Source organism: Musca autumnalis, unplaced genomic scaffold (assembly GCF_047663935.1).
Source record: "Musca autumnalis isolate F117 unplaced genomic scaffold, ASM4766393v1 scaffold_4, whole genome shotgun sequence".
Lineage (NCBI taxonomy): Eukaryota > Metazoa > Arthropoda > Insecta > Diptera > Muscidae > Musca > Musca autumnalis.
Window position 1 is genome coordinate 207,779,406 of NW_027411977.1, and position 27,707 is coordinate 207,807,112.

General features: G+C 34.3%; 2 protein-coding genes across 6 annotated transcripts in view; both read left to right on the forward strand.

Annotated features, from left to right (window-relative positions):
- Positions 1–8,590, forward strand: part of nebu (solute carrier family 2 member nebulosa) — a 140,340-nt gene extending 131,750 nt beyond the window's left edge. For all 5 annotated transcript variants that reach the window (XM_073983028.1, XM_073983030.1, XM_073983029.1 and 2 more), the window contains 2 exons: positions 154–405; positions 7,071–8,590. In XM_073983028.1, coding sequence (XP_073839129.1) covers positions 154–405; positions 7,071–7,631 — 813 coding nt within the window. In that variant the 3' untranslated portion in view covers positions 7,632–8,590. The remainder of the gene's footprint in view (positions 1–153; positions 406–7,070) is intronic.
- Positions 8,591–9,714: 1,124 nt separating this feature from the next.
- On the forward strand, positions 9,715–23,223 carry LOC141402196 (probable cytochrome P450 12c1, mitochondrial). Its single transcript, XM_073983026.1, has 5 exons — positions 9,715–11,989; positions 20,991–21,225; positions 21,499–21,884; positions 21,945–22,058; positions 22,164–23,223. Exons 2-5 carry the CDS (start codon positions 21,136–21,138, stop codon positions 23,179–23,181), a joined length of 1,608 nt encoding a protein of 535 aa, XP_073839127.1. The 5' UTR covers positions 9,715–11,989; positions 20,991–21,135; the 3' UTR covers positions 23,182–23,223.
- Positions 23,224–27,707: the final 4,484 nt, after the last annotated feature.

Genomic DNA, 27,707 nt, shown 5'->3' on the forward strand with positions numbered 1-27,707 from the left:
GACCTGAGTGATTTTGGAATGATCTTAGTAAATTTGCAAGCCATTGCAAGGAGCAGATGAGTAATCTTATTTGCCTCACATTTGTTTTATTATAATATCCACCTGTATTCAATCTTCTAACCCCAACTTATGTACTTTCTTTTCTTTTTCCAGGTTTCTAAAAATAAGAACGAAAGTGCTATCAAGTCCATTCAATGGTTGCGTGGCAAGGAATATGACTACAAAGTAGAAATTGAAGAATTGAAAGAAACCGAAAGAAAAATCAAAGAAAATCCCGTCTCCATTGGCAGTGCTTTGACCCGTCGCGTTACCATCAAGGCTTTGTGCATCAGTTTGGGTCTCATGTTCTTCCAACAATTGTGCGGTATCAATGCTGTTATTTTCTATTCAACCGATATTTTCCGGGTAAGTTATACAAAAGAAGTTGTAAATATGTTAAGCGGGTGAGAAGAAATGTGAATGGGAGGGATATTAAAGTTACTCAGTCTCATTGTCTAATTAAATTGGGCGCCAGTTCTCAAACTAATATGGCCAGTGAAATCAACGATTTTTGAATTCGCAATTAATTTTGTTTTGTAGTTACTAGTTCACAATATGTTTGTTCGTCTACTCCAAATTTGTACGAATTGTTACTGGATGTTGTTCGTTTACTCTACAGTACAATGCAAAAGAATTTAGTCGATATCAAGAAGTTAATGGACTTGTATAAATTTGTACAAATTATTGAGTAAACGAACACACCTTATATTTGTTGCATCATGATTGCTCAAGAATTATAGTACATTTACATCAACCGGATTTCTCAAATGTGGTTTGATTTGGAAATTCTATTGAATACCTGTGAAATAAATTATCTTTAGAACCCTGGTAAGCTAGGGATGCTTGGGTGAAAAAAAGAAGTTGGACTATGGTTTAATTAGAAAGGTTAGCTAAAGCTTTCTGTCAGATTAACTTTTTTCTGTCGAGCGTTCCTAAAACTTCAAAACATTGTACACAAACAATTTTAAAACAATCCAATTCAATGATTTTTAAAATTATTTTTAGAACATTTGTATGGAAGAAATTCTTCCGTTTTGCATTGGCACAAACTTTTAAATCGTATCCACAACTCGATTATGTGGAGAAAACTTGACACTTCATTCATTTTTCACGTTTTTTATAAAATGCCAAAAAAAGTATTATAAACAAACTCACTTGTTGCTTTTGCGTTTACTAATTTTAAAGTTTTAGGGATTCAGGAAATGGAATTGACAGTTAAGTACAGTACACATTGTCAGTTTTGAATGTCGATATTTCGCAATTATAACTGTCAAACCGTCCAGCAACCACAAAACATTTTGTGGTTGCATGATGAATGAAAAAAATGAACGGCCAGACTAGCAAGCAACAACAAAGCTGCCATTCAAAACTGACAATGTGTACCCAGCTTTAAAATCGAGTGGATTTCGTAAATGTAAACTTACTATAAAGTCGTATTTATATCTAACAGGTTTTAATAAAATACGTCATTTATGTCGTCACTTCCAATATAACGAGTCCACAACAAAGAGGTTTCAATGAAATAATTTAATGAAATTAGGCGTTCTTAGATCGAGTTCCCCACTATACCAATTTTATAAAATTACTTTAGTATGGAACTCGATCTAAGAACGCATAATTTCATGATTTTTTTTCAATGAAATCACTCTAGTGGGAACCGGGACTAATAGTACGTTTATAGATAACCGGATTTAACAAACGCACTGGGTTTCAAACGTCCATCCCATTGCATATACGTCAAATAAATATTCATAAAGAATGTTAACCCGGCAAAAAGCTATAATATAAACAGGCTATTTATTACCTGTCTCCATAATAAATGGCGTATTTGCCCAAAATACTTGTTTTAGTTGTCAGTGTAAATTAGGGTTAAGTCGTATTTGAATAGGTCTGTACCATGGCCCAATTACAGGTGCTCCAGCAAGCGAGTTCAAAGAAAAACAAAGATTTGAAATGTCAAAATTCATAAACAGATGCGAAAAAATTTTAGGGGCGAATTTCTTTTCTGTCAATTCAAGTAAATACATACAAAACATTTTCCGAGAAAAAGTTGTTACCGTAGTTATTTTTGTTTGACGAAACAGAAAATACCAACTGATCGAACTTGAACTGCTAAAATAAGTAATTATAAATTAAATTCTCATACAAAACACAACAAATGTTGACATTTTACGTGAACAACATTAAATTTATTTGTTTTCTGTTTTCGAGATACATCTACCTGTTTCTTTACAGTTTGTCATTTATCTACCTCACAGCGAATTCAAATGACAAATATGAATTTTGACAGCTCAAATCGAAATCATCTGGTTTTTGCTGGAGGACCTGTAATTGGTAGAGCTGGCAAAAGATCGATGGTACTATCGATAAAATTGATTATTTTTTAAAAATTAAATATCGATATTATCGGAACAAAAATCCCCAACCTAAAATTTCATTGAAATAATACAAATTTCGCTGCTTTTCGGTTTTGTGTGTGTGAGAAAGTAAGTCCGTAGTTACACGCACACATTTTTCGGAAAAGTAAAATTAATTTTTTTTTAAAAAAATTAATTTTATTTTAATAAAATAAAAGCAATTGTTTATTCTCCTTTACATTTCTGTGAACTACTTGTTCAAAGTGTCAAAAAAAGCATTGACATTTCCGCCATTTTCATCTCCAAATTAACGGTGTTGACAACTTATCGATAATATCGATAGCAATCGATATTTTAAAATATTACATCGAAAATATCTAATGTTGGATATATCGATGGTTTGCCAGCTCTAGTAATTGGGCCATGGTCTGTACGATAACTCAAAATTCGTACAGCGGGGTACACACGATCAGTTTTGACTGTCAGTTTTGCTCAAATAATCGGTTGCTTGTTTTGTGGTTGCTGGACGGTTGGACAGTTATCGATAATTCCGAAAAATCCACCGTCAAAACTGATCGTGTGTAACCCGCTTACAAGTTTTTACTGAATGCTGTTCGATAACAAAATTGTCTGCAAAAGAGAACGAGTTGCGAGAGACTTTTTGACAGTTATGTGACTGCAAATTTTTGCTGAGAAAATTTGTCCCGTAAAAATTTGTAAGTTTTGCCAGCTGACTTAAATCAGCTGTTCAATGTAAACAACTTGAAATGTTAACATTTTGACCAAGAAAATTTTACATTATTTAGATTCTAAAGCGTTGTGAATTGATTTATTATTTTAGCTGTGTTCCTTTACCCTGCGTTTACAAATGCCAGTATTGGCAAGACAATAGGAAAAATACAAACCTTCTTTACAAATACATTTAAAATTTTTTAAATATGTATAGAGAAAAGTATGAATGTATTGGTGAAAATGGTTTGTAACTTTGCTATTGTCTTGCCAGTACTGTCTGTGTGTAAACGCCTAGTTACTTATGGGGTTTCTACACGGTATGTTTTTTACATATTCATACATAGCAACTGTCACTTTTTTTCGCCCATATGTAATTCCTTCTACACGGCAAAATTTTATTTTTCATTCGTTTTCTGTCGTTTTTTTATTTATATCGCGTACAAACAAAACAGCTGTTTACATTTGGTTGTACAGACAAGAATAGAGCGCGTTCTATTCGAAAAATTTACGTATGTATGCACATAATACTTTCATGCATTGCAATTTCTGTATGGTTCACACCATGTGTACAAAATTCAGATTTGTAAAAAGTGACAGTTGGTATGCACAAATATGTAAAAAACATACCGTGTAGAAACCCCATTACCTGAGGTTACCATTTGTTACCATTTTTAACCTGCAAAGCGTTCCTTAACCCCCGGTGGTGCTCAAAATATTTTGTGCATTAGTATCTCTGAGCGAGTCTTCCCTTTGCTAAACCAGGACAGATGAGAATAGAGTGAACATACTATGTTGTTGTTGCAGTCACGTTAACGTATATGGGTGACCGGTGGTGTTAACCCCGAAAAGTGGCAAAAGTGGATGCAAATTTTTAAGAGAGTCAGAGAGGAGAGAGTGCGAAAATGGCTTTCTCTTCTACCACAGGCTACCAGACAAATTTCTGCAGGTAAACAATGGCAGAATTGATTTTTCGACTTTTGTTTGACTATTATTTCACAATGAAGAAGAAAATGGACGAAAAACAGAAGAAAAAGTCGAACGCTGACAAAACTAAATTAATAAATCTGTGAAATAAAAGACGAAAATTGATTTTTTTATGTTTCTTTTTGACATTGCTGCCAGATCTACCATTTTTTCGTTCCTTTAGTCCCAATTTACATTGGGCGAGTTTACTTGCGGCAATTGTCATTTTATAGGAGAGAGAGGTGAGGCATATGGTAACCCTTTGCCTCTCAGCACCCTCTCTCACCTACAAACTGACAATTGCCGCAAGTAAACTCGCCTAATGTAAATTGGGACTAACTTTTCTGGTAAAAATGTTCATGAGAGAGCAATTTTGAAACTTAAAAAGGTAAAGGAACAAAGCTTTTAAATAAGTAAAATGCAATTTTAAAATTTATGTATGTTTTTGTTTCATTTGGTTTAAACTATCAAAGAAAACAAATTTTCCTACATTTTGGGAAACAGCTGACTTTCTTGCAAATTCTTACAAAATGTTGTTCGATAACTTTCTGCAATTTTTCTTGCTTAAGAGCATGGTAGAACAAGAAAAGGTAGCAGCAATACCCAGCTGACTGAACTGGGTTGTGGTGTTAGTGTCAAATTTCATATGACATTTTATACATTCATTTCTATTTCGATGTACATTAGGGACATATATTTTTTGAGAAAAAAAATATATCATTCGGAGAAAATTTCCCAGAAAGACTTCTTCATATCAATGATATGTAACCTCCTCCAAGTTCGAACGATAAGCCGCGCAGTAAATCACCGCTTGTAGAGGCGATACAACGTTTGTTAATATGTGAGGTATTTTGTTAAAATTAAAAAAAAATAAAACCCTAATAAACATGTGCTTCTTTGATTTCTAAAACAAAACATTGAAACAGCTTCTCCTTTTTCTATGAATTTCCAGCGACCCCAAACTTTTTTGCAAGAATTCTACTTTCTGCGAGAATTTATGCATTTAGTGGAATGATGTGGAAACATGAAAATTGAAAATGTAACGAATTTTCATTAATGTTTTCCAAAATATTCAACCAAATGTGAAAAATTATTAGTTTTTTTTAAATTCCTATAATTTATAGACATTTCCTTGTTTTGTTTACAAATACAACTGGCAGTAACGTTACCCCAGTCAGCATTTTTTGAAAATTTTAATCAAATTCGAGTCTTTTTTGATCCGACTGCACGATTAAAAAGCTAGAATATGAGCTCATTTTCTGATCATAAATGACTCCTTTGTCGGTAGGAAAACATAACCTCAGGCGACTCTTCTAAACAAATAACAAATGAGTCTTTTTCGAGTCGTATTTCAATCATTTATTGGTGTTTTGTTGATTAATTTCGGACCCTTTTTCGAGTCTTTTTAGAGTCATGTTTATAATCATTTATGAATCTTTAGGGAGTCATTTATGAGTCTTTTTGTTAGACGAAATAAATTAAAAAAATTTTCTTTTTATTCTTCTTTGTTTCTTTCCTTTGTTTTATAGTCTTTTCTGCTTTGTTATGTCTTTTAATTATCCTTTATGTTGCTTGGTGGTTAGTATACTGCTTCTTCATTTCACTTGGCAAAACCTGTTGTGTTGTGTTTGTCTGTACCTTTAATATTATACGTTACATTTATATCAAAATTTTGTAGAAAGTGTATATGAGAATTTTATTTTTTTATTTACAACCAAATAAAAATCAAAACAAAGCAATCAGTTTTTAATCACCTAACTGTTCAAAATATGATCAGAGTATACATAATTATAATCACTTTTCAAACACCTGTATGACCCTTTTTTGATTAAGCATTTTTCAATCTTCCAGATGATCAAAATGTGACAATAAATAACAAAAAATTGTCACATTTTAAACACCTCAATGACTTATTTGTGATTGCTACACATTTGTTGTTGTATTTTCAATTGAACTCTTTTTAATCATTACAGGGAGTCACTTTCGAGTCCCTTTCTGATCACACAAGCGACTTAATCAATTTTTGATCACCAAAAGGACTCTAAAAAGACTCCTCAATGTGATTTTTGAAAAAACAGTCTTCTAAATGCTATCTGGGACAAACAAAAACAAATTCCTTTGTGGTTGTTGTTCGAGTTGTATTTGTTGTAGTATTAACTTTACCTTGTATTTGTTCTACCATGTTCACGAACGTTGATTCCATAGCGTGTACGTCAAATAAAACCCATTGGATTTATGACAAGGATTTATTTGACGTTTTCGCAACATTTGCATTATGCTACACGTTGAAACTTTCACAGCTTTTGGGAGAGAACGGAGGTGAAGGAGCTCCCTTTGTCCCTTCTTACTCATAAGTTAAAAGTATGAAAGTTTCAACGTGTAACATAGGGGTTTTTTTTGTAAATCTAAACGTGCTATGAGAGTTTAGTAAATTCTAAGTGCCCGATGTGGGTAATTTAGGGGATCTAATGTGAAATAGAAGGAGTTCTATCAGTGAAGGATTTAAGAGCTTCGTAGGGGGTTTGGGCGCATTTGACTAAGTTTAGAAAGCCTTCGGTAATACGGCGTTTATATTATATTTTTTTGCAGGGTTAACCTTCTTTATGAGGATTTATTTGAAGTATACACAATGGAAATGGCATTTGAAACCCAGACCCACAAGGTTAAACCGGTTGTATGTAAACGGCCTTTTATCTTGGTTACTAAAGTCAGCTGTATAATAGTACGTTTACATATAACCGGATTTAATAAACCCACTGGGTTTCAAATGTCAATTCCATTGCGTATACCTTAATTGAATCCTCATAAAGAAGGTTTATCCGACAAAAAGCTATATTATAAACAGGCTATAACTGAAAACGTTACCTTTAGGGAACAGTGAGGATTGTAAGGACTTTGACATCAGTGATCTCTCTCTACCAAACCTCAATAATCAATCAAAAATTTAATTTTTTTCTTTCTCTTTATTTTCTCTTCCAGGATGCTGATACCGGTATTGATGCCAATCTCTCGACCATTGTTGTTGGTATTATGCAAGTGATTGCCACCTTTGTCTCCGTCATGGTTGTTGATAAATTGGGTCGCCGTCTATTGCTTTTGGCCTCTGCCTCAGTGATGGCTCTGTCCACAATTGCCATGGGTGTTTATTTCTATATGAAGGAAAATGGTGACTCCGTTGAAAGTCTTGGCTGGTTACCCGTATGCAGTTTGTGTGTCTTCATTATTATGTTCTCGATTGGTTTTGGCCCAGTACCATGGTTGATGATGGGTGAATTGTTTGCTTCGGACATTAAGGGTGTGGCCGGTTCCATTGCTGGTACATCAAATTGGGTTTTGGCTTTCATTGTTACCAAGACTTTTGTTAACCTCAAGGAAGCTTTGGGTAGTGGACCTACTTTCTGGTTGTTTGCCGGCATTACTATTGTTGGAGCCGTCTTTGTGTTTGTCTTTGTGCCCGAAACAAAGGGTAAAAGTTTAAATGAAATTCAAATGGAATTGGAAGGCAAGAAACCAAATCAAACTAATGGTAATGCTATTTAAAGAGATGGGAGTTAAAGAGAAAGAGAGCGAGTGAAGTAAATGGAATGGTTTCGGAAGAGGAGAGTTAATAGCAGGCATTTTAAGAATGTCTGGAGGATTTAGCAATGAAGAAAAAGACATGCTTAATTTTAGAAAAAAATAGAATTTGTTGTAAGGGATTTTTGGGGAAAGAAAAGTAAAAGTTTGTTGAGGTTATGTTACCTTGAGAGACTTTTGTGATTCTTTCTTTTAAAAAATCTCATTTTGTATTTGGTTACACACATGTTTAAGTATATTTACATGCATATAGTTTGTAAAGTTCTAATCTTAAGTCCAAGAATTTAAAATCCATACATATTCTCCCCTCAACCACAAGCCCCCACCCAGAGAAAACAATATTGCCCTATATTTGTTTTTAAATGAAATAAGTGTAATACAACAAACAACAACTATGTATTTCTCTTTTGAACTGTAAAAAACAACAACAAAATGCTCTCTCATTCTTAAAGAATGGCGTATATCTGTCTGCCTATATGTGTGTAATCTTTATGTATAAACAACCAATAGATGGCGTCCCTTTTATGCAATATTGTTACTATATGTATGTTTACACCCAAGACCGCCCGCCTGCTCACCGTAGTAGTTCAAAACAAATCGTCTGCAGCAACAATAGAAACAAAACTATTCATTCATTATATATTGTGTATTTTTTATATATAAACAAAAACATATTTATTAAGTAAATTAATGAATGTTATTCTAAAGAAAAAATTTATTAACAAAATTGTCACCCAAGATCCCTTTTTTTGTTGTGTTTTTTCCCCAAAGGTGGTTGGAGATGACAAGGCTTTTAGGCAAGAATCTTGAATTGAGGTTGTAGTTAAAAGACCTGATACCTTGTCATGAACCCCTCCATCTTTTTAATTGTTAATATGTGTGTGCTCATTTTTCAATTGTTAAATATTATTAAAAAACAAAAATAATCAAAATTTTCTCTATGTAATTTGTTTTCATGTTATACGAAAATTCTAACCTCAAACAAAAAAGACTGAAAAATGTTTTCGAAATAGATTCGAAAATCAAAGTATGTTTGAAAAGGAGATGCAATAAACCACATAACATAATTTATTTTTTTACAGCAATTTAACTTTCCTAAGAACCCTTCCACAATAAGGGGTCGCTAAAGGGTTACAATACTTTTAAGGAGCCCCAAATTTTGGTTCCTTATAGAAATTTATTTATTTTTTTAATTGTTAAATATTTTACATATTTTTCCTCTTGAAAAATATATAAAAATCTTTAACAAAAATAAAAAATATTTTTTGTTTAACCCTTTAAGGCACACATATAACAAATATCTTCCCTTTTAATTTATTTTTAATTTTTGTAAAAAAAATCAAAAATTGCTTTAAAATATTTTTGTAAACATTTTAAGTTGTAAGACTTTTTAGTTCAATTTTTTTATTTTCCTTTCTTTAATAATTTTTAAAGCACAACAACAACTAAATTTTGTCCTAAACAAAGCAATATTAAATCATATTATATTCTCGCATCTAATCTAAAATCGAAACACAATAAAAACACACAATTACAAATGCATAAAAAACGCATTAAAGCATTTAAACGAATTTCTTTCTGTTAACGCTTTGCTCTTAAAAAATAAATATTATTATTTTTTTAAACGCAATTACAACCATTTATAAAATTATAACAATTTACACACTTTTTTCAAAACTTTGTTTTTCAATCATTTTTATTGTCTATAGCAGAAATTACATTTCTTTTTTTTAAAGTAATTTTGTTTTTAACTTAAGTACAACAAAGCATAAACAACCACAACAAACAACTTTTGCATTTTGTTTACACGCAATAAGAAAAAAATAATTTGCCTTTTTTTAAATTGTTTTTATAAATATTTATTATTATAAATTAATTATATTTTTATTATTATCATTAATTATTATGTTAAAAAAGAAACAAATCACATCATCATTTTAATAATGTTTTATATTGTGTAGAGCATATATAATTTTTAATATTAAATAAATAAAATACAAAATTGTTTTATTAAATAAATTTTATATTTTATACACCACCACATAAAATTCACATTTTGTTTTATTTATTAAGTTCTTTGATGAGGAGCGTTATTGGCATCTATCTTTATATTCTTTCGTTGAAGCATAAAATCACTTCATTCGTGAACATTTGGGACTTTTCTCTTGCCATATAAAATGTGACTTAAGCCAAAAATACAATAAAAGTTTTAGTAAAGTTTTGCATCATTTCTGTTAAAAGAATAAAGGCCTCGACAAATAAGAAGCATGGCATTCTTGCTTAAGTCATATCTAGTAAATGACTAATGACCAAGTTCGACCTAATTCAAATGTGATTCTGAAATCGTTTTATTAGGTCGAACTTGGTCTTAAGTCATTTACCAGATTGATTTAAGCAAGAATGCCATGCTTCTTATGTGTCAAGGCCTTAAAGAACTATCCAGCCAAATTCGAACTTGGTTGCCCTATGTATTTCATTCTTTTATCAGAAATAATGTAAAAAAACTATACTCAAACGTTTATTGTATTTTCGGCTTTAAAGTACGAAACTCAATTGGCTTTTTCTTGTTTTTTCGCTTTCTTGACTTGTTTTTTCCACAAGATTCACATTTCTATAAGGACTTTCGAATGTTCGTTGTCACAATTGCATTGTCATTGGCATAAGCTAGCAGGTTTCCAATTCTTGCTATACTCTTATACTATGTTTACATTTACGAAATACACTCGATTTCATCCGTCTATTCCTTTGTGTATACGTCAAATGAAAACTCATCTGAAATCCATTGGATTTCAATTGACGTTTAACCTTTGGAATTGACAGTTGAAATCGAGTGGATTTCGTAAATGTAACCAAGCATTAGTTACGTGGTGTAGCATCAAGTTGAATACAATCTTATGGGTACTTTACACGATATGTTTTTTACATATGAGTTGTCACTTCTCCCATACAAAATATATATGCAAAGTGACAGCTCATATGTAAAAAACATATCGTGTAAAGTACCCATTAGGGAGAGTTCCTCCTTGTAGCCTGATAATAGGTACGTTTGATAACATTTTCAGCTACACTCTATAACTTCTTTTGAGACGTTACACTTCCTTTTATGACATTTTGTTTTTCAAAGATGTTACCATTAGGTCCGTACGATAACTTTTTCACCCAGAACTGTCAAAAGTTTTCACTCAATCAGTTCTCTTTTGCTGGACTTTTGAGTTATAGAACAACATTCACTAAAGCGGGGTACACACGATCAGTTTTGTCTGTCGATTTTTCGGAAATATCGATAAATGTCAAACTGTCCTGCAACCACAAAATATTTTGTGGTTGCCTGATGACTGACAAAAATTAGCGACCTCACTGGCAAGCAACCGAGCATTTGAACAAAACTGGCAGTCAAAACCGATCGTGTGTACTTCACTTTACAATTTGTATGAAATGTTGAGGTATCAAACAGAACTTAAGGTCTGGGTACAAAAGCTGCTTGCTTTACTTTATTCTTTTATTTTTATTATGTCAGAAATGAAACAGGAAAGCAAGGCAACCACGCGAGCCAGCTTACATATGTACCCAGGCCTTTATATTGGACCCCATCCAGTGTTACATTTTTTCTTGGCAAATTTTTCTTAATTGTATATTATTTTATTATTACACGAATATAAACAAAAGTGGCAGTTGTTAGCAATAAAAACACGCAATAAATATTATTTAAAATAACAAAAACAAAATCAAGATTTTAGTTAGATTGCCAAGTAGTAGAATTTAGAAAAAGGAAACGTTAATATCAGTTTTAAACCCACCTGTAGTTTGTTGGGCTTTTAGTTTTTTTTAACCAAAATAGTTAAATGAAGAAGTAAATTAACAAAAATTAAATTAAAAATTTGAAATGCTACTACATATTGTAATGCAACTGAAATAATCCCTCAACAGCCATGGGTTTGCATTACAATTTGTTAAAAAATAATAATAATAAAATATAATACACAAGTACATATAATGTGTAACAGTAATACATAATAATCCTAAAAATGAACATAAACAATACAAAATATAATGGAAACAATATATCATTGTCAAAATACATTTGTAAATTTTACAAAAACCAACAAATGTTTTACATTTAAGAAATGTAAACAAAGTATATTGATGATAACAACATATGTATAACAACACAAAATACATTAATAAAATATATCACCTATAAATACATAAATGCAAATATATATTAATTTATATTTGCATACATACATGTACAATATGCGCTGTAAATAAATGTGGTTATTGAGAATGATATAAATAATGTTTTTTTTTTATTTAAGTGTCTGGTAAGTACCTGCTATTTTCACTATTTATCGACCTTTGTCCTGGGCCACACTAAGAGTAATTTCAATGAAATTTTGTCATGAAACTAAAAGAAAATGTAAAATAAAACGGTATGTTTGTTTCATACGAATATTGCAACAAAGCAAAATTTCAGAACACATGAAACCGTGTACACTAGGTTCTTGAAATTATGATTTTTTCCCAAAAAATGCAAAGTTTCATGTTAAAATTTCATTGAAATTACTCTAGTGTGTCCCGGGACTAAGAGTAATTTCAATGAAATTTTGACATGAAAGTAAAAGAAAATGTAAAATGAAACGGTCTGTTTGTTGCAACAAAGCAAAATTGCAGAACACATGAAAGCGTGTACATTAGTTTCTTGAAATTATGTGGTTTTCCCAAAAAATGCAAAATTTCATTGAAATTACTCTAGAGCAGTGATGGCCAAAAACACACATTTGCAAATTATAACTTGCGCTGGTGTGAGTGGAAACGTAAACAATGCATTAATCTAACGAATGTGTTTATAGTGTACGTGTATGTCGTATGCCCGCGGGCATAGGTAAGTTGTTGTTGGTGGCCATCACTGCTCTAGACTTAATGGCTCGATTATGTATCGCAATAATATTGCATGTTGCATTATCATTTGTCTTTACGACCAAATAGAACATTTGCATTATTAAGCGGGGTGCACACGATCAGTTTTGACTGTCGATTTTTCGGAAATATCGATAAATGTCAAATTGTCCAGCCTGATGACTGACAAAAATGAACGGCCACACTGGCAAGCGACCGATTATTTGAGCAAAAGTCAAAACTGATCGTGTGTACACCACTTTACGAAAAACTGCCAACTTCAGTCATCGATAACTCGTTATCATTAATCGAAAGGACCGATTTTGACTTAGGTTAGGTTGAAAAGAGGGGTGATGCAGAATCACCACATGTCTGTGTGGACATACACTTAAGCCATAAAGTAGGCCTGTTGTGCGCTCTAATTTGCGGTCAGGATGAGGTTGTAAACTTTCTGTATGAATTAGTTAAAATTCCTGATTATTCTATTGACGTTAGTCTAAGATTTCTGTCATATTGACATAGTCTCTTAATGTTTTGAGCTCGATTGTCCTGATGTGATCGAGTCGTTGTATTATGTCGCTCCCTAGTAGCTGTTTTCTCGGGTTTGTGAAGGCCTGGCAGTGACAGAGGTAGTGTTCCAACGTTTCGTCGTCCTCTCTGCATGCTCTGCATTCACTGCTACCTGCACAACCTATTTTGTGCAAGTGCGCTTGTAGACCCAGGTGTCCTGTAAGGATACCCGTCAGTCTACTAATATCTTTTTTACTTAGCAAAAGTAGTCCCTTTGTTTTGTCCTCCCCCATAGGATTTTTGTGTTTTTTCCCTTGTCTTCTCTATTCCAGAGGGATATATGTGCATCTTTTGCCCATGCCATTAGCTCTATGCTCGCCTTTAAGGGCTTGGCGTTATCTAGGCTGACTGTAGATTGCTCCCTTGCTTGTTTTGCTAAGGAGTTTGCTATTTCGTTACCCCTAATCCCAAAGTGCCCTGGTACCCATATAATGTTAACCGTACCATGTTGGGAGTAGTTGTTAATAGAATGTATGCATTCCAAGACAGTTCTAGATTTTACTGTCCTGGCCGTTATAGCCGTGATGGCTGCTTTGATGTCCGTAAGGACGTTCGCAGTGGTAGGCTTTTGTCTGAGTGTCAAACCAGTTCAGACACTCTGTTATCGCTCGGACTTCCGCCTGAAGAATCGTATAATGATCCGGCAGTCGGAGGGAGATTTTCGTTTCCGGTTCCATTATATATAGGTCCAGTCCGGTTCTCCCCTCTAGCACAGCCGCATCCGTAAACCCGCAGCTTCCAGCGGGAATCTGTGCTAGAGTTCCATCGATCCACATGTCTCTGTCTGGTATTGAAACTTCACACAGAGCTACTTCACTAGTTTCAGGTATGCGGTCTGATACTATTGTTTCTAGATCCCTAGTCGGTGTAGTCCTCATTGCCCCGCTAATGCTTAGGCAACATGTTCTTTGGACTTTTTGCAGTATCTTCACGTTGCATTTTTTGTCCATAGCTGTCCACCATACAACAGACGCGTATGTTAAGATTGGTCTAATTACGCCCCTGTATAGCCAGTGTGTCATCCTAGGATTGAAACCCCATTTTGAGCCTATTGCCCTTCTAAATACATGTTTTAGTTTCCTATCCAGAATTACTTCTAGGTATTTAACTGTGCGGGAAATATTTATTGTCCTATTTAGGAAAACTGGTTCCTCGAGGTTACCCACTTTCGTTTTCCTCGTAAATAGACATATTTCCGTTTTTCCAGACCTCTCGGTCTGGCCCAGTTGTATGCAACTTTGAGTGCTGTTTCTGCTCTTCTGCAAAGTATATTCGATTTTGACTTAGTTTGGCAACTAATAAACTAATATCGTAGTCATTGATACCCATTCGGGATAGTGGAATGTTTATCATAGTCCTGGTCCACATTAGAGTGAATTTCATTAAAAAATTTCATGAAATGATGCGTTTTAGATCGAGTTTCATAGTCCCGGTCCACACTAGAGTGATTTCAATTAAATAATTTCATGAAGTTATACGTTCTTTCATCAAATTATTTCATTGAAATTGCTTTAGTGTGAACCGGGACAAAGTAGAGTAAAATCAGACCCAAGAACGCCTAATTTCATGAAATTTTACAATAAAATTCACGCTAGTATGGACCGGGACATATTGTTTAATTATCTATTTACTTATTAATTGAAATGTAATTGTTAAACTTTTGAACTCAATAAACATCTCAAAAAATATCGTAGTCGTTGCCTTTTTGTGTGCAAAAAGGGGCATCTGAAAAGTAGATTTTCAACAACCATCCCTATCTCTTTTGCATCATAACGTTAGAAATCTAATTTTGCAGGGTCCCGTAATAGGTCTCAAGCCGAATACACATCCAACGTTACAGTAAAGTTGGACTCATTTCTAATAAAAGAATAAAAAAAACTTCGATCTATGTTGTCCCTTCTCTTTCATTCTTATTTTATCAGAAATGACGCCCAAATTTACTCAAGCTGAAAACACATCCAACGTTTGGGTAAAGTTTTGTGTCGTTTTTACACTGTTGGGCATATGCCGGCAAACAGATCAACGCTGGACTTTGGTGTCGGCGTCGCCCTGCTGTTGTTTTTGGGCATATGCCGGCAAACAGATCAACGCTGGACTTTGGTGTCGGCGTCGCCCTGCTGTTGTTGTTTTTTTTTCTCAACGCCCAACACAAAACATTACTCAAACGTTGGATATGTTTTTTCAGCTTCACAATGATTCAGGGGAATGGTCCTACGTCAGACCTGCTCACTGAGAACAAGATACCATTTAAGAGAAATTAGGTAAAAAAACGTTTTTTGAAAGTTTCTTTCGACGTTTCATTCGTTTTTGAACTTTATTGTACTCAAAAACGATCCCCATGGTAGAACAAAGAATGTAAAGTAAATAATACAACAAATACAACTCAACAACAACCACATAGAAATTTATTTTTGTTTGTAATGTTAGTGTCACCCGAAAATGTAAACAAAATAAAGAAATGTCTATAAATTATTTAAATTTACTAATAATTTTTCACATTTGATTGAATATTTTGGAAAACATGAATGAAAATTCTTTACATTTTCAATTTGAATGTTTCCATAACATTCCACTAAATGCATAATTTCTCACAGAAAGTAGGATCCTTGCAAAAATGTTTGAGTCGCTGGAAATTCATTGAAAAAGGAGAAACAGCTTCAATCTTTTGTTTTCGAAATCAAAGAAGCACATGTTTATTAGGGCTTTTTTTAAATTTAACAAAATACCACACATATCAAATGTTATACTGAGTCTATAAGTTTTAGTGTGCGACACGCGGTTCGGACTTGGAGGATGTTGCATGTCGTTGATATTAAGAAGTCTTTATGGGAAATAGTTTTTTTCAGAATTATATATTTTTTTCCTCAAAAAATATTGTCCCTAATGTACATCGAAAATTGGAATAAATATATAAATTGGCACTAACATTAAGGCCTACGTACATAAGCTGCCTCGCCTGGTTGCCTTGCTTGCTTCTGATAAAAGAATAAATATTCTTAAATATTCTTTTATCAGAAGCAAGCAAGGTAAGCAGGCGAGGAACAAACAAACGAACAAATGTCAAAGTCGGGGTATCAGCCAATCAGATGCCGGCAACCACGTTACTATTTTTTTTACTCGCCCAAATTTGTTGTGTAAAAAGTTTTTAAAGAGAGTGTCATTCAGCGCCATTTTTGTTTAAAGAGAAGTGAACATTTTACATTTTTTTGTTTACGGGAACAGTTCTTCGGGTAAAATGTGTCAAAGTTTTAGTTCTGGAACAAAGCTAAGCTCTTGCTACCTCCCTCTTACTGGTATTTCGTAAGACATATCCTTCCTAATCTGAAATTAAGCACTCCCCTCGAGTTCTTAGGTAGCATTTTCTAGTATGATCGGTGGCAATTCACATTTGATTGAATATTTTGGAAAACATGAATGAAAATTCTTTACATTTTCAATTTGAATGTTTCCATAACATTCCACTAAATGCATAATTTCTCACAGAAAGTAGGATCCTTGCAAAAATGTTTGAGTCGCTGGAAATTCATTGAAAAAGGAGAAACAGCTTCAATCTTTTGTTTTCGAAATCAAAGAAGCACATGTTTATTAGGGCTTTTTTTAAATTTAACAAAATACCACACATATCAAATGTTATACTGAGTCTATAAGTTTTAGTGTGCGACACGCGGTTCGGACTTGGAGGATGTTGCATGTCGTTGATATTAAGAAGTCTTTATGGGAAATAGTTTTTTTCAGAATTATATATTTTTTTCCTCAAAAAATATTGTCCCTAATGTACATCGAAAATTGGAATAAATATATAAATTGGCACTAACATTAAGGCCTACGTACATAAGCTGCCTCGCCTGGTTGCCTTGCTTGCTTCTGATAAAAGAATAAATATTCTTAAATATTCTTTTATCAGAAGCAAGCAAGGTAAGCAGGCGAGGAACAAACAAACGAACAAATGTCAAAGTCGGGGTATCAGCCAATCAGATGCCGGCAACCACGTTACTATTTTTTTTACTCGCCCAAATTTGTTGTGTAAAAAGTTTTTAAAGAGAGTGTCATTCAGCGCCATTTTTGTTTAAAGAGAAGTGAACATTTTACATTTTTTTGTTTACGGGAACAGTTCTTCGGGTAAAATGTGTCAAAGTTTTAGTTCTGGAACAAAGCTAAGCTCTTGCTACCTCCCTCTTACTGGTATTTCGTAAGACATATCCTTCCTAATCTGAAATTAAGCACTCCCCTCGAGTTCTTAGGTAGCATTTTCTAGTATGATCGGTGGCAATCTTTATGACAAGTCCACCATCCTTCGGACATAAAGTTAGAATCTCCCAACTTTCCATCCGAATATCGGCGTTCTGCGTCTCGACTTACTTCATTGAGTAACCCATTTAGTACCGTAGATGAAGGAGGAAGGTTACCATTCCACGTGGGATCTCTGCAACATGTACGGCCGCAAGTTTACTGCCTTCCCAAAGTGAGTCGATACTGCCTGCCTGAAGGCCTCGGTACATAAGCAGCTTGCCATTTTTGCTTATGGGTACTTTACACGATTTGTTTTTAACATATCGTCGGTATCATGCTTAAGTGTTCCATACGCCATTTGTCTGATTCGAGAAAAACTCAAGTTAATGTTTGAGTCTATACAGTCTAAAAGTGGTGGAAAAATTCAATACTTTAAGAGCACAATTCTAATTAACTAAACTCAAACAATATATTAGACGTTGATTTTAGTCAGATATCTGTTATAGTCTAGAAGTTAAGGCCAATTTTTATAATAGCAAAAAGTTGCTGATTTGTTCCATGGGTTCTTTTCTTCATGTTTTTACCAAGCCAACTTTTTGTCAATTATGTTCCACCTCCCTTACGTGAAGTGCTACTGTGAACCGGAAATTCGGGGGGTTAAATGAAACAGTTGTATGAGAAAGAAATACGTTAGATACCATTTTTAAATATTTCCTTTATATTTATTAAGGGGTTGCCACTTGTCACTTTAAAGAATCGAGATTTTTTTGTTTAATTTATGTTATATGTTTTGTGTTAGAAGGAGGCGTTAATATTAAGCGAAAATAAATTTAGTTTCATATAACAGTACAATATTCCAAAATATTTAGATTTAAAAACTATTATTTTTCAGTTTTTAAACCAAGTCCTTTAAGACAATTTGTTCCATACGCCACATTTTCGTAACTTGACAAAATTGGTAAATTTTTTGTTCCAAACGCCAACATTTTTGGTGCGGAACAATTCATTTTTGTCTCTTTGTGTTCCATACGCCAAACGACATGGATATGGAACTAAAAAGTTCAAAGTTGTTTTGTTCCATACTCCAGGCTTTATGGATATGGAACAAAACGACAAATTTTTCGGTGTCGCAAGGCGGATAAGGAACATATTGGCATCTGAATATCTCAAAAACTATAATAGATAGAGGAAAACCGACCAAAAAATCTGAAAGAGCATGGTTCAAAACCTTGTAACGTACCTTTATCTCAAAATGTCAAAAATGACATATGGAACACTTAAGCATGACACCGACGATATGGGTTGTCACTTTTTAAATACAAAATGTATATGCAAAGTGACAACCCATATGTTAAATACATATCGTGTAAAGTACCCATTAAAGGTGAGAACACAATGAGAAATTCATGCTTATCCAAGCCTGAATTTCTGTAAATGAATAAAGAAATCCAAGATCGCATTTGTATTAGGTAGTACTTGGCCTTTGTTCATTTACATAAAATTGAGCGTGATGCAAGCAACAAAAGTTATTGTGTTTCTACCTTAAGTCCCGGTCCACACTAGCGTGAATTTCATTAAAAAATTGCATGAAATCAGGCGTTTCTAGATCGAATTCCATACTACAGCAATTTCGTGATTTTACTCTACTATGGAACTCGATCTAGAAACGCCTAATTTCATGCAATTTTTTAATAAAATTCACGCTAGTGTGGACCGGGACTAATGGTAGAAACACAATGACTTTTGTTGCTTGCTTCACGCTTAATTTCATGTAAACGAATAAAGGCCAGGTACTACCTAATACAAATGCGATTCTGGATTTCTTTATTCTTTTACAGAAATTGCTGCTTGGTCAGGCATGAATTTCTCATTCTGTTCTCACCTTAAGTCATTTTTGGTAAGCAAATAAAAAACGGTTAAGCCAAATTCGAACTCTACTATTCTCGCAGTTAATGACCTTGACTCAATTGTACAGGGCTGACTGGGCTAGCCGTACGTTGCCCTGATTCAGAGCGTCTGAGATGAGGATGTCCCTGAGACGACCCTCGGTCAGCAACCAATGACAATCGCTGATACACCCATTGAGATCAGTCTTATCAATGATCGCAATCCTCAGATCATTCGGGACAAACAATTGCACAGCATTGTCAATATGCTCTGGTTAGACGAACAGTCTTCATGCGAAGAAATAGACTTCACCCTAACATTGGTCTCCTAATCAGAGTGTACAAAGTTTCTGCGAAGATGCACTGACTGAAGGAATTTTGGTCTCTCCAGTAGTGATCTTCTCTCGAACTTTCATCGTCACCGAGGTAGAGTTGGGCAATATAGTTCCTGAAGCGGATCGATCTTTCTAGTTCCTTTTGCCAAAAGGAACTAGTTCCTTAATATAGTTTCATAGTTCCAAATAGTTCCGACAGCGATATAGTTCAATGAATCTTTCTCTTTCATCGTTCTTTCTACTTCCTTCGTTCCAAATAGTTCCGAGATCGATATAGTTCAATGCATCTTTCTCGTTCCTCGTTCTTTTTATTTCCTTCATTCCAAATAGTTCCGTGAATGAAGTAGTTTAACGAATCTATCTCTTTCTTTTTGTTTTCATCTTTTGGTGGATTAATTGACATACAAATAAATAAATTGCAGCAATGTAACGAGGATGTGATTTACGTTTAACAATGTGGCCGCATCTGAATGATGAAGGAACCGAACGTGAAAGATCGAAAAAGAAAATGAATTATATAAATGAAAGGAATTATATGCAGGGCTGGAGCTGGAACTATATGAATTAAAGGAACTATATAAATGAAAGAGCCGGATATAGTTCCAATAGTTCCTTGTCCGGAATAGTTCCTTGGAACTAGTTCGTTCCGGAACTACACAACTCTACACCGAGGCATACGAAACAGACGAATGGGCCGGACGGTGTTAATTTCTTTGCGGTAGACCATGGCACAATAATACAGGTACAACGCGAAAAACAGCTGTTTATCACACTAGTTGTCAAAATGCATTATTGTGAATAAAACCACATACAAAAGGTAAACAAGCAATTCACAGCAATGTGTTATTGTGAACAATTTTGACGTTTGGTATGATTTGATGTAACACCTTCTTATTCCACCATGCGGTAGACTGCGGTTCCTCGGACGACCTCATCTTCGTCACAACCACTGGTCGTGATTTCGGGTTGGGCACACATATAAAAAGCTTAAATGTGTTATCGCCTAAGCAATCTTTGGGTAGCTTATGATCTCCTCTATGACACTCATGGCATGGTCTCGTAGTATCGAATCGCTCAGGTGATAGTTGTTCAAGAATCTCTAGAGCAGAGCTAGCCTTTGTCCCATCTTCACGTGTGATAATTCCAAGTGATTTGAGATCCTTTGAAAATATCCAGAGTAATCTAATCACGTCCTAAACACACTCTATCTACTCCCAAAATATTGCCTCTGATTTTCGTTTAATCTTCTTGATTTCGAGGTGTGGGGTTGGTTACTCGCGCCCTCTACGAAATGACCATTTTTAGACATTTTTGTACATTTTGCTTGCAAAAGTGGAATCCCTCTCTTGCACGCTCTCGAATCTAGAAGTTTAAATGCTTCTTAATAAATTTATTATCTTTTTTAGATGATGCCAGTAAAAGCTTTTCAATGGCAATTGTTTAATAAATGATATGAATGTCCAGCTATATTTGGTGGGCTTGCTATTTCAATTAGTAAGCTTACGACCATTTGTCAACAAGCAGCGGAACATGCTGAACAAATAGCTCAACATGTTATCAATTCCAATAAAAAGATCGCACAAAATTCTACAAAGTAAACACATTCACAGGTCATACTCGGCTACAGCTATAAATGTAAAGGTGAGAATAACAAGCAAAATTAATAGAAGAATTTTTGGGAAACGTTTTATATCAAGGAGAATATATTTTACAGTAGAATCGCATATCGATAAATCGAAAATCTCAATAATTCTTAATAAACTGTCGGTCCCATAAAGTGAATTCGAAAACACCCATCATTTGTACAACTGGCCGATCCCTTGGATTGCGAATTTTCAAGATTCTACTGTATATATGCTATACCCTATATCTCTCTAGCTTCCATTAACATTTATTCCTTCGCTATATTTACAGCCCAATCCCTTTTCATTTGATAACTCCTACACGAGTATCCTCGAAGAAGAATGGCAGCAAGGAAAACCCTTCACAACTATACCAGGTCCAACAAAACTGCAATTATTTCGTGATTTTATGCGTGGTGGTGCTTTTCATGGTAAAACGTTTGATGAGGTATTGCGCGGATGCCGTCAACGTTATGGAGATCTCTATTTAATGCCTGGTCTGTTCGGCAGACAAACAAATTTAATTACCTTCAATTTAAACGATCATGAAAAGATTTTTCGTACCGAAGGACCAAATCCTTTAAGACCGGGTAATGAAATTATTTTCGATTATCGTCTGCAGCGGGCGGGTGGTGATGGTGATCTCTATGATGCTGATAATATGGGCTTGGCGGTGAAGTATGTGGTGGTGAAATGTGGGAAAATAATGCAATGAAGATTAAGGCTTTTTTCTTCTAGTGGCGCCCAATGGGGTGCATTTCGTCATGCTGTAAATCCTGTCTTGATGCAGCCTCGTAATGTTGTCCTGTACATTGAACCAACGCAAAAGGTTAATAATGATTTTATTGCAAGGTAAGTTATGGGAAAAAGGGACATATGACAACGGTGCTATATATAGTGGAGTATAATAAGGTCTTTTGTAGATAGAGGATTTAATCTTTACTTCTCCGTTTTTAGAATACGTGAAATACGCAACCCCTCTACCCTTGAAGTTCCTGGTGACTTTCTGCAAGAAATCAAACGTTTAGCCTTTGAATCGGTGGCCGTTATAGCTTTGGATAAGGACTTGGGTTTGGTGCGAAATAAAGTCTCCGTACCAGAGGCTGAAGTTCTCTTCAACAATTTACAAATTTTCAATACCGCACTCTATGATTTGGGTATTAAACCCTCAATCCATAGATACATTAAAACTCCCAGCTATAGGAGATTTGAAAACTCCATGGACACCATTACAAATATTTGTAGAAAATTCGTAGAAGAGACATTGCAACGGATTGAGCAGCATGGTGCAGTTGATGATGGAAAAAGTGTTTTAGAGAAATTGGTAAAAATTGATCGGAAAATTGCCACCATTATGGCTGTGGATATGTTAATGTTTGGTGTGGATCCCACCTCTTCAATTATGTCGGCCGCCATGCTTTGTTTGGCTACTAATCCAAAGAAACAACAAAACCTTAGGGAGGAGATATTGGCCAAAATTGGAAGAAGTGACAAATTTTCCATGGAGAATATGAAGACGTTACCCTATCTGAGGGCCTGTATTAAAGAGGCCATGCGCCTCTATCCCCTGATATTTGGTAATATGCGAACAACGGCCCTCGATTTGTGTCTGAGTGGTTATCAAGTACCCAAGGGGACACATGTCTTTCTAACCTCTAATATGCTTTTGAAGAATGAAGATTATTTCCCGAAAGCCAATGAATTTATACCGGAACGTTGGTTACGTTCTAAAGATATGCCAGCTGAGATGGAGGTGCTTAAAGCCAACAATCCATTTATATTTTTACCTTTTGGGTTTGGACCGCGTTCGTGTGTGGGAAAACGTATTGTCGACTTGCAGTTGGAAATTACATTGGCAAATATTGTAAGGAATTTTAAAATGGAATATAACTATCCGACCGAGAATGCTTTTAAGAATTACTTTATGAATACCTGCGTTATACCTTTGAAGTTTAAGTTTACCGATTTACCTTAAATTTAAAGTCAATAAAAACAAGATTGGTTATAAATAAGAAAATAACTTGAGTTATGAAATTGATACAGTCGACTCCGCTTTACTGAAAGGATTAAAAATCAGCATGTTCGTTTCAGTCATCCGAGGTTAGCACTTAAGCGGAGTTCGGATAACTGAGGTTTTTTTCATTAATCCGAACTATGCATAAGTGAAATTTTTTGCAGTAATCCGAACTTCGGATAAGTGAAATTTTTTAAGTAATCCAATCCATAGTATAAACATAAATAAATTAAAGGATAAATAAATAAATTAAAAGAATCAAAATGATAACAAATTTAATTCGTTATGAAAATAGTATGATTCTATTTTTCCACATCGTTTGCAGAATAATGCTGAGTAGACATATTCGTTATCTGCAGAATATTCGAATCTTCTGCTATATATTTGGAAGAGTTTTGTCTAGCAGCTCTTTAGCTTCGCCTGTGTCAGTAGAACTTTTCCACCATTAACGTTTGTGAAATAAATATTCTCTCTCATCTTCTACCTTTGGAGCCCACCATTCGATGGTTTAAAATCCACATTGATCTTCTTTTTCAACATCATTGGCTTACTGCAACAGAAATAGCCCAGTTTCTGTTTTTATTTGAAGCTGAAGTCTGCATTGGTGAGCATTTGTTTATTTGTTCATATCGCAGCGGGAAAACACTTTAAATGTTCATAAATTTATTTTCTAGGAAACCGCTACCTTATTCTATAATTTGCATCTATATTAATCTGACGCATTTCAATTTATTGAAATAATTTGAACAATGCATTCTTTTGATTTGTCTTTTTATGTGTCTGTTCCGAACATCCAAGTAAAATGACGAATCGCTATCCGTCATTCACTTTTCGTCTAATGAGTTTGTGAAATTGTAAATATTGGTGTGTTCCCAGCAAAAAGTTTGCATCCGCGGATGCAGTTAAATCACTAGAACAATTGCCGCTGGAGTACATCTTTTCCTATGAATTCACCTATGAATTTTACAAGAGAGCGCGCAGCTAGGATGCACTCCATTTTGCTTCCACGGCACACAGCTAGGATGCACTCCATTTTCGATCCAGATCAAAGCCTTTGATGTAGTGTTTTCGATTGAATTTAAATGCGGTCTAAAGATGCTATAGAATGCAAGCCATTGCAAATATCCCAAAATAAATAAAATACATTGCTTATTGGCGTAAAAAAAGAATAATAACTTTATTACATTAACACAAATTATAAAAACTCTCCATTAAATATGATCGTAACTGTGTTTACTTTCTCTGCTCTGCTTTATATGACACCGAAATTGATATTGCTTCATCATCCAAATGGTTTTTCATTTTTCCTCATACTCCAGTTCAGATTTCCAAAAAAAAAAACTCCAACTCCACTTCAAAAATAATTTGCGTTTCGTGAATTACAGCAATGTTCGTAACTTTAGTTTGTATTTCTTTATTTTTTTTAAAACAAATTCTTATAATTTTAGACACACTTTCTTATGTTCAGGAAAAAAGACTGCGACTTTAGGGATCAAAAAATTGGCTTGCTTAGCTAGGGATCTTTAAGCGAGTGCTTCCAAAATGTATCGAGCGCAGTGCATTTTCATAACTCCGTGTGGATGGCATCGAAAGATGTATTGAAATCATAACTCTGCATTGCACTACTTCCAAACTTTTTTGCTGGGTTCGTTTACCCAACAATTTGTACAAATGCAGCAACTTCTTGAAATCGACTAAGGTCTTTTGCATTGTACTGTAGAGTAAACGAACAACATCCAGTAACAATTCGTACGATTTTTGAATAAAATTACACTCGCTGACATTATCGATTTATTGAAAATTACTATTTTATTTCAGTAAAGCGGTGTGAATTCCACGGCAAGTGCGTTAATTGACTTTAACGGCATTTCAGTTATCCGATATTTGCAGTTATGCGGAGTTTCACTAATGCGGAGTAAATAGTGAGAAAATGACCTAAAAATCTAACGGTGCTGGAACTCGATTTCATTTATCCGATATTTTCCAGTAAAGCGACTTACAGTAAAGCGGAGTCGACGTAGATAGAAGACCTCTTCTATGGAGAGAAGACCTTCACAAGCTCCTCTATGAATAGAAGAACTTTACGAGCATTTCTGGTGTTGCAGTGAAATGGACTGTAGCCAACGGCGGGAACGACATTCGAGAAATGGACCATATTAACGACAGTCTAAACCAGGGACGCGCTTCTTTGCAAAGTAAAGCTGTAAACAGATACAACGTTTGGGTAAAGTTTTGTGTCGTTTTGGCCGTTTTTACACTGTTGGGCATGATGCCGAAAAATTCAAATTAATTTGAAATATATGCCGACAAACAGATAAACGCTGGGCTTTGGTGTCGTCGTCGCCCTGTAGTTGTTGTTTTTTTCTCGACGCCCAACGCAAAACTTTAATCAAACGTTGTATCTGTTTTAAGCTTGAGGGCGCCAACTGAGTTGATTTTGCATTTGCTTCTCTCTCTCACGTACAGTGTACGTGTACATAAACAAACGATGAACATCATGTGGTTGTTGTTTTTTTCACCCATACATACACACAGTATTGATGGAAATATTTGGTCTGTTCCAGTACTACACATTTCTACACATTTTTACTCCGATAACCGATTTTTCCTTTATGTTATCGAAAAAAATAGTAAAAATGTGTAGAAATGTGCAGTACTGGAACATACCAATTATGGGCGACGCTGGTCTAAACAACAACGTTAACTTTCCCAGCAATAATAATTACCCTGTAGGAAGTGTGGGGTCATGTGTTGACATGTCGCCACTTTGTCTACTAATATGGTGACAAAGTCAACACTTTGTCACCAGGTTGTCAACTATTGTTACCTTTACCTTAATAAGAAGAAGCATTGTGTATATTGACAGATGATAGGCCAACGAAGCATCCTTTTTTTAATTTTCTTAATTGTTTGGCGTAAAATAATTTTTGCGGTTGGTGAAAAAAATGTTTTTGTAAAAATCTATAAAATATCATGAAAACTTAAAGCATATTCAATAACAAGTATGAGCAAAAGAAAATATAAAGACATGTGAAAAATAAACACGAATAAAATAAAGTACGAATTCTGAGGCGACTAACAACATATGTGGTGAAATTTCGACAATTAGACTATTGTTCTGTTCCAGAACCTGCAAGAAGCTACTATTTTTTACTACGATAACATTTTTTCCTTTATGCTATCGAAGAAAATGGTAGAAATTAGTAGATTCTTGCAGTTCTGGAACAGACCAATTATGTGGAAACTTTAGAGAAGATTGTGGAGCCTGGTGTATATATTGTCCCGTCTCGCTGGAAATGCTGAATGCAACTAAACATAATAATGAATTACAATGTTGAAGAATTATTTGAGATTTTCCAATGTTATACAGCTGTAATAGACACGCAAATTTAAGGACATATTTTTTATTTACATATGTTTATTTATACATGTTCATTCTTTTCAATTCCTAGATGTTATATCAACATTCAGCGAATCGCCTGATAAAACGTTAAGTGCAATAGAAGAAGAACTATTTTAAGCAGACAAGTCATTGGTGCGACTTGGCCAAGAAAATAAAACGAAAACGTTTGTTATTATTTATCAGCCCAATTATGAACGGCCTCTCACCGTGAGTTTTCTCTTTCTCGCCTCCTCCCCTATTATAAACATCATATCGCCGTGAGTGATGTTATGTTCTCACTGTACCCTTATTATAAACAACAAGAGGGTGAGCAAAACTCACGTTCGTGAAAAAATTAGCTATTACAAATGTAAAAAAAGTGAGAAAAAGAGGCAAATTTCTGCTGAAATTTCTCACTACCGAAATCAAAGTGAGTTGAACAAAAAAATTTAAGTGTGAACATTTATTTTAAAAAATACGAATATTTTGTATCTGTAATGATAATTAATTGTATTTTAGGTTGAAAGTAACAAAAAATAATAAGAGATTTTTTATGTTGTAAGGTTATTGTTGACCTTTGGACGCTATTTTCTTTGGTTTTAATTTGGCTTGAGGTCAACTTAAAAATTTAAAAACAAATGTGCGTTTTTGTTTTTATTCTTATAAAAAGAAAGAAATATCATTATTATAAATTTCTACCATAATGTTTATAGTTGCATAAAATGAATGATCTTGTTTTTTAAAGCTTAGGACATTGACCGCTAACATTTTTTCAGAGTTCTTTACGAATTCGGTCTGAATCTCTGAATTCTTTCAGAATTTGGTACAAAATTGGGTCTACCTTCAGTTCCAAGAATGGCATGTAACTATCCACTGGAGTTATATGACTAGGTTTGGCATCGCACCATTAAAAGACGCAGAGTGCTGTGCATGGTGCTATCAATATTTGCCTAAGAATTTAGACGACTGCAATATCCCAAGTATAGTTGAGCAAAAACTACTCTGGTTTGTTGTGGACTTTATTCACACTATATTTGTTTACATTAGAACCTGCGACTATGTGAAAGCTATTCAAAACTACTTGAAATGCTTGTTGAGCAAGGGA

Coding starts and splice junctions, on each gene's coding strand:
- LOC141402196 (XM_073983026.1), top strand. CDS start 21,136: ATGTTATCAATTCCAATAAAAAGATCGCACAAAATTCTACAAAGTAAA. Junction 21,885..21,944: donor AATATGGGCTTGGCGGTGAA/GTATGTGGTGGT, acceptor TTTTTCTTCTAG/TGGCGCCCAATGGGGTGCAT. Junction 22,059..22,163: donor AATAATGATTTTATTGCAAG/GTAAGTTATGGG, acceptor CTCCGTTTTTAG/AATACGTGAAATACGCAACC.